The sequence below is a fragment of the Mastomys coucha genome, unplaced genomic scaffold (assembly GCF_008632895.1).
Source record: "Mastomys coucha isolate ucsf_1 unplaced genomic scaffold, UCSF_Mcou_1 pScaffold4, whole genome shotgun sequence".
In the NCBI taxonomy this organism is placed as follows: Eukaryota; Metazoa; Chordata; class Mammalia; order Rodentia; family Muridae; genus Mastomys; species Mastomys coucha.
In genome coordinates this window covers 11144747-11152222 of record NW_022196910.1, presented here as the reverse complement: position 1 = coordinate 11152222, position 7476 = coordinate 11144747, and the positions used below count along the sequence as shown (strand labels likewise).

At 41.2% G+C, this 7476-nt stretch overlaps 1 protein-coding gene across 1 annotated transcript in view; it reads left to right on the top strand.

Annotated features, from left to right (window-relative positions):
• Window positions 1-4608, top strand: part of Pwp1 (PWP1 homolog, endonuclein) — a 17113-nt gene extending 12505 nt beyond the window's left edge. The window contains exons 10-14 of the mRNA XM_031350342.1: window positions 5-67; window positions 1250-1340; window positions 1436-1557; window positions 3027-3132; window positions 3798-4608. Of these exons, the coding sequence (XP_031206202.1) occupies window positions 5-67; window positions 1250-1340; window positions 1436-1557; window positions 3027-3132; window positions 3798-3907 (492 nt within the window). The 3' untranslated portion in view covers window positions 3908-4608. The remainder of the gene's footprint in view (window positions 1-4; window positions 68-1249; window positions 1341-1435; window positions 1558-3026; window positions 3133-3797) is intronic.
• The last annotated feature ends 2868 nt before the right edge of the window (window positions 4609-7476 follow it).

Here is a 7476-nt window from a genome sequence, read left to right as displayed (position 1 = left end):
CCTATGGCGGTTCAGTGGGCAGATCGAGAGAGTGACCTGGAACCACTTCTCACCGTGTCATTTCTTGGTAAGAATATGCATTGGTTTTTCTAATTCCATTATAGAGAGATTCTCAGAAAAGCATTTTCTCTGCTAGTATGTTTCTGGGCCTTAGAATTAAATAACTAAAATGTGTTGCTTAACAATAAAAAAACAACTACAGCCGGGCAGTGGTGGCACACACCTTTAATCCCAGCACTTGGGAGGCAGAGGCAGGCAGATTTCTGAGTTCAGCCTGGTCTACAGAGTGAGTTCCAGGACAGCCAGAGCTACACAGAGAAACCCTGTCTTGAAAAAACAAACAAACAAACAAAAACAAAACAAACAAAAAACTACAAAAAAAGTTAGTAGTTTGCAAATTAGCTAATTTTCAACTATTCCATTATGCTATATATTATTTTTATACTTTAAAATCATTTTACTACTTACAGTATTTTTGAAATACTAATCATAATAATATTCTGTTGTTTAAAGGTTTTAATAGAGGATCTGTGTAGCCCAGGCTAGCCTTGACCTTGGAAATCCTCCTTCTACCTATTTTTTTTAATGGTTAAATCAGTCCAAAAGATTCTTAATTCCTTATGTGTAGATTAAACTCGAGAGATGAGGATTAATAGCACTGTCTACCAAGTGGGAAGAAAGTACAGCCTTTCTAAACGTCCCACTAACATCAGCCAAACAGGAATAAAGTCCTAGTGGTGCAAGTGATGGCTGTCTCCTACCCTGCTGCATTGCTGCTGTGTTTGTGTAGAACTTTAGGTCTCTCTCTCATCTTTCTTTACTCCTTGATTCTTAAGAGCGTTAGCAGTTTATTTCCATCTCTCACTCGACTGTACGGCAATATTGAGGCTTTATTTGACCATGCCATTCTTCCTTACTGGCTCCCAGTATCCATCTTCTTCCCTCTGGCTGCCTGTTTCTGTGTGCTCCTCAGCTCACAGGAGCAGCCATGCTCACCAGGACTCTGGTGCCCGCCCAGTGCTCTTCAGTTACACACATACACACACATTGATACCCCCATGTTCTGTGACTGCCATTTCTGTGTTTCTACAACTCTTAACTCTGCTCTCTCCTGCTTCATGAACATAGCTCATACAAAAGTAAGTTCTTGTGTTTAATCTGTAAACAGATTTTACTGTAACTTATTTACTTCTCCACTGCCACATTTTAGTGTCACATAACACGATCCTGCCTATCTTTTCCTCTGCAGGCCAGTACGGATGATGGCTTTGTATATAATCTGGATGCACGTTCAGATAAGCCAATTTTTACACTTAATGCACACAACGATGAAATCTCTGGTGAGCACGAGTGATGTTTCTTTCAAAGGCATTAAGTTATGGCAAAGTAAATCTAAATCTTGGGCAGTAGCTCCTGAGCTGATCTTCTCTTCCAGGTCTGGATCTGAGCAGTCAGATCAAAGGCTGCCTTGTAACTGCTTCCGCAGACAAATTTGTGAAGATCTGGGACATCTTAGGAGATAGGCCAAGTCTCATTCATTCCAGAGACATGAAAATGGTGAGCATCTCCCTGACATTTTTTCTGTGTTTCTGACCTATCCACTTATCTTTTCCTGGGAATCCCTGCATCCAAGGATTGTTGAAGATAATTTTGAGCTAGTTTAGTTTGGTGGGAGGATGTAGGGAGTGACCACAACTTATCCTTAACTCAGGGCTGCCTTAGGACATCTTGCAAGTCGAGAGGCACTAAAGCTATTGGGGTCTCTTTATTTACTTGTCATGACTAGCTCTGTCTTACATCAAAGTTGATAATATAGGTGAGCAAAACATTTAGAGTAAGTAGTATTTATTAACAGATAGCAAGTACTGACTCGGTAGGGCCCTGAGTTACGTGAATAACATTGTTAGCACAGTAGAGTATCACAGTGGCTAAAACCACGTGTGCATGCACAGAGCTTACTGAAAGGCAGGCAGGCAGGCAGGCAGGCCATGAAGTTTCTTAGTTCCTCCCAAGCTTATATTTATATGAATACTTGATTCAGTACTTATCCCCTAATGAGTTATCTCACTGAGGGGTTTTATTTTTCTTGTTCTTACTTTAATGCATAATTTTTATTTATAATAATGTTTACTTATAAGGGGAGCTAGAGAGATGGCATTTACTGCTAAGTCTGATGATCGTGTTGTAAAAGGAGAGCCAACTCCTGCAGGTAGTCCTGAGCACACACATGTGTATCCCACACATAAGATAATGTAATATCTGCCAATGCTTTGAAGGGGGAGGATACAGCTCAGTGGTAGAGCACCTGCCTAGAAACCTCTGCTTCCCAACCTGCATACATGCAAAGAGACTACTTAAGAAAAAAGGTGGCCAGGCGGTGTTGGTGCACGCCTTTAATCCCGGCACTTGGGAGGCAGAGGCAGGCAGATTTCTGAGTTTGAGGCCAGCCTGGTCTACAGAGTGAGTTCCAGGACAGCCTGGGCTACACAAAGAAACCCTGTCTTGAAAAATCAAAAAGAAAAAGAAAAAAGGCTTGATAGTGACCTATGGTATCAGTGTTATTATTTGAAAAGATGAATACAGTTTCTGGGTGTACACAACAAATTAGATTAGTAAAAGATTCCTAGAAGAATGAGACCTATAAACACAGTGACACCATGACCAGCCTCAAGGTTCATCTGAAATGCTGTATTTATCTAGCTTTGATCAGCTGATCAAACCTGTTCTTTTTTTTTTTTTTTTTTTTTTTTTTTTTTTTTTTTTTTTTTTTTTTTTTTTGGTTTTTTTTGTTGTTGTTGTTGTTTTCAAGACAGGGTTTCTCTGTACAGTTCTGGCTGTCCTGGAACTCACTCTGTAGACCAGGCTGGCCTCGAACTCAGAAATCCGCCTGCCTCTGCCTCCCAAGTGCTAGGATTAAAGGCGTGCGCCACCACCGCCCGGCTTCAAACCTGTTCTTATGAGTAGGGTCTGACCTAGAGGTTAGAACTCTCTAGGACAGAAATCACTGACTGTTCTTTTCTCCCCAGGGAGTTCTCTTTTGTTCTTCATGCTGTCCTGATTTGCCATTTGTTTATGCCTTTGGAGGACAGAAAGAAGGGCTTCGGGTTTGGGACATAAGCACTGTCTCTTCAGGTAAGAACCTTCAAGCTCCTGCTCTTTCTGAAAGCATAGGGACTAAGAACAAGGCTAGAATTTAATGTGTTGTGTAGATGACAAAGGCATGCCCAGTGCGCATCCTGTAGTCCTTATTTAGAAATGGGGACAGGCATAGGTAAGCTGGCCTTCAGAGTTAAAATGTAAGTAATTTTTTAATTACCCTTCCCTTCCTCATCATCTGAGTACCTCTCAGTGTGTTCCTTTCCCAGCTACTCCAGCTCCCCCTTCAGTTGTCTAGTGTGGGTAAACATTATATCTCCACTAAATCCTCCCTCCAACAAAGAGGAAGGATGCTAAGATTTGTCTGGGTTGCTCTGGTTTGAATTTATAAGTATGTATAGGTTATGTATGTATGTATAAGTTATGTATGTGTGGTCATGATACAAAGGGGAAAAAGAAAACCTGGAGTAGAGCCCTGTTCCAGGGCAGATTAGAAAACAATAGAACAAGCCCAAGAGAAGTACAAAAGGACAATAAAGAAAAGCTACACTCACTCAGTATGTTAACTGATCAGGCTTCCAAGTTGCTTACTTTCTGACTTAGTATTAAATATATTCTAAGTTTTCACCTCACCGCAGACCCTTGTTTTATACTCTAGTCTTTATAGGACTCTTACCTCCTTATCTCATGGTTTCTTTCAGTAAACGAAGCATTTGGAAGACGGGAGAGACTGGTTATTGGCAGCACAAAAGGTTTATCTGTTAATGGCCCCTGTGGGAGCAGGAGCCCACAGACACCAATGGAGTCCTGACAAAGATCAGTTTCCTGGTGTGCTTACCTAAACTCAGTTCCCATTGCCATTCCTTTCTGCAGCTTTGGTGGCAGTCTGCAACCTTTGGACTGTCTTCAACTGGACAGAGTTCTTACATTTCTTCAAAATAAAGATTTTTTAAAAATGATTCCTTAAACCGGTCATCTGACCCAGGAACTGTAGGTTTATAAAATGCATGGATTTTCTGAGACGGGTCTTGCTGTGTTAGCCAAGCTGCTGTGGTGGCTCATGCTTGTCCCACACTGGGGAGGAGAGAAAGGGGCAGATGCCTAGGACCCGTGGCCAGCCAGCCTGGCCTGCTCAGGGATCCACCTCTCTCCTTCTTCCTTTGCACAGTAGGTTCTAGAAGTGAATGCCCTTGTGTTTACAAATCAAGCATTTCACTCACTGAGCAGTGTCCTAGCCCATTGTTTTTAAAATGTGATCCCTAAAGGCATTTTCACCTTTTGAATATTAATCATATTTTGACAGTGCTACCACCTTTTGGTTATTTTCAGGGATATTTTCTTTCAAATGTCAATATTTTTAGAATGGGGATTTAGTTCATACAATTTTCTGTGATGAAAATATTTTACTAAATAGACAACAGGCTGTCAAAGTAGTATTCTATAACCTTGTAAATTTTGGTTCCAGTAAATTCTCCGTCTAGTTATTTTAAATAAACTTGAACTTCTCAAGCCCCTAAAGAACTCTGGAGTTAGAGGTCTAAAGTTAGGAATCTCACATTGAATGACTTCAGTCACTCAGCCTAACAGAGAGGCTGTCCACCCCCTCCTCCCAGACTCTACCAATTGCTAAGCTGATTTCCAAGTTTTTTGATGTTAGTACTTTTTGAAGTAATCCAGTGGTTAAGTTTGTTTCCCACACAGTGACTGTTGTGTGGCAGATAACTGGGAACCACGGGATGCAGAGCTTTGACTGTTTATCTAACTCTGCGTCTTAAAAACTACCCTCACTCCTGTCAGGCTTTTGTAAGAACCTACAAACTGTCACTGTGAAAATAAAATTAACATGTAGTGGACACTTAATATACTTTCCCTTCTAAATAATTACGTTGGCTTTGACCTTGAAATTAAATTTCCTGGTTCCGTCCTGTATTTCACACCTAGGTTTTCCAGACCAGGTCTATTCATCTTCAACATCCAATTGTCTTTACAGAGCTAGGATTATGGTTCACTTTACTCCTCTTTTCTGATAGGACCTTTGACTCCTGTTCCAACACTTTTAACACGCTGTACATACAGTAGCATGCAGCAAAACAGTATGCAGTCAATGACAAGGGCCCCATGGATTATAGTGGGGTTGGAAAAAATCAGTGATGAGCAAGTTACAGTATAGATACTCTAACATTTTAGCACAAAGCACTGCTCATGGTTTTGTGCCTGATGCAAAACTAAAGGACATATAGCATGTAATACAGAGTATACTTGGGGGTAAAACCACATTACATGGCAACACTATACCACAATCTTCCCACACCAATGCTGAGGCCGCACTGAATGACAGTCTATGCCATCTGGGTTTGAGTAAATACACTGTGCTGTTGCAAAGCAATGAATCTCCTAGTGACATGATGAAAAGATCCTTGTCTCACTATAAGCAATATCATTAACAATGCTGCTTTAGCATGACTTAAGACATAGGCACTGTATTTGCAGGGTTCCTATGTAAACTCCAGCCTGCTTCAGAATCACCTGCAGCAGGGAGCCTAGTGGACTGACTAGACACCTGGGGCTTTATAGTCCTCAAGTAATGTGAAGCCAGATTTTGGAGGTCCTGAAAAATATTGTGTATAAACAGGCCGTTGCAGATTACTAAGCAGTCTCTCATTCCTCCTACAATGCCTCAAAACTGCTGGCTCTATACATGTCCATTTTTTTGTTGTTCTGTGTTTTGTCTTTTGATTTAAAACAGGGTCATATAGTTCAGGCTGGCCTTGAACTTGCTGCAGTCATCCTGTCTTAGTCTCCTAAATGCTAAGATTGCCAGCTTGTGTCACCACAATGCCTTAGATGGTTTCTGGGCAGGAAAAGGTGTCATTGTCTGAGATCCATAGCCTAAGATGCTTCAAGTACATATACATATGAAAGAAAAACTAAGGAGCAACAACAATAAAAATATATACAGGTGCCATTCTCCTGACTGGTGGCAACAGAATCCACTATGTGTAGCTGCCTTTCACACTGCTCACCCCTGACGGTTGTTCTCAGAGATGTAGTTAGACAGTTGCCAGGGCATTGGCAGTACTGCCTAGTGGCTGAATGCCTTTGTAGGCATCCATCATGTTTCTTCTGCATGAGTCCTTATCCAAACTTAGCTATCTGTAAAAGGATTCCAATCACTGCATAGGGATTCAACTTCAGGACCTCATTTTACTTTGATTAAATGTCCAAATACACATTGGCTGTGTATAAAAAAAGATCATTCTTCTATGTGCTTCCAGGAGATAAGTTGATGGGATAATTTAGGTTCATGACACTGATGGACTAAAAGCTGCTGACGTATTTATGTTTCTTAGGAAACTGGTAAAAGAGCACTTCCTGCAGTTATTGCACTTCTGTACCTAGGTCACCAGTTTAAAATGCCTGGTATAGACCTAGACTATGACATCCTGCTGCCTCTCATGGCACATATGCCAAGAAATATGAGCAACTCACCTTTTAAGGAACCACCAATCATAATCTTTAGCCCAGAAAAGGAATTATTCCTGTTTAATTTGCAAAGTTTAGGACTTCCTGGCTTATCATGTATCCAGTTTATCTTAAGATCTGTACTGACACTGGGCAGTGGTGGTACACGCCTTTGATCCCAGCACTCTGGAGGCAGAGGCAAGTGGGATTTCTGAGTTTAAGGTCTACACAGTGAGTTCCAGGACAGCCAGGGCTACCCAGAGAAACCCTGTCTCGAAAAACCAAAAAAAAAAGATCTGTACTACCATGAAAAAAAGGTAGGCAAGTCTAAAACACAGTATTATTAAGAGGCATCCACACAGCCTATCACCCCACAGTAAATCCCAGCTGAGAACTTTTGAGCTGGATCCAGAGCACACATTTACCATATCCTGTCAGACAGTGTGCCACTGACCCAAAAGCAATAATGAACATGACCTGCAACAAAGCAGAAAAGTTTAAATCCTACCAAAGGGTATTTGTTAAGTTATCTCTTAAAAGAATAATTTAAAATATGCCACTTAAACCCATGAGGTTGAAGGGTGGAAGCTATATCCTTATAGCAAGGATTTTCTGCCCTTCCTCTTGTCTTGTGGTTCAGGGTATTTAGCTTAATTATTTTGAAGAGCATCTCTGTGTAGGTAATGAAAGAATTTAGCCCAGAATGTGCTCCTAAGAAAAGGGAGAAATTACTTGGAACACTAATGGTGATGAGAGAGGCTTCATGCTTTAGTATTAACAGCCACCCACAGCACTGGCCTTCAACTGTAGACCTGCTAGTTTCCAAGGAGACAGTAAAGCCCCACCTTAAGAGTGCAGGAGAGGCTACAAATCCAGCAGCAGTCTGAACTCCGTTACACAGAATCAATTAGGATAGGA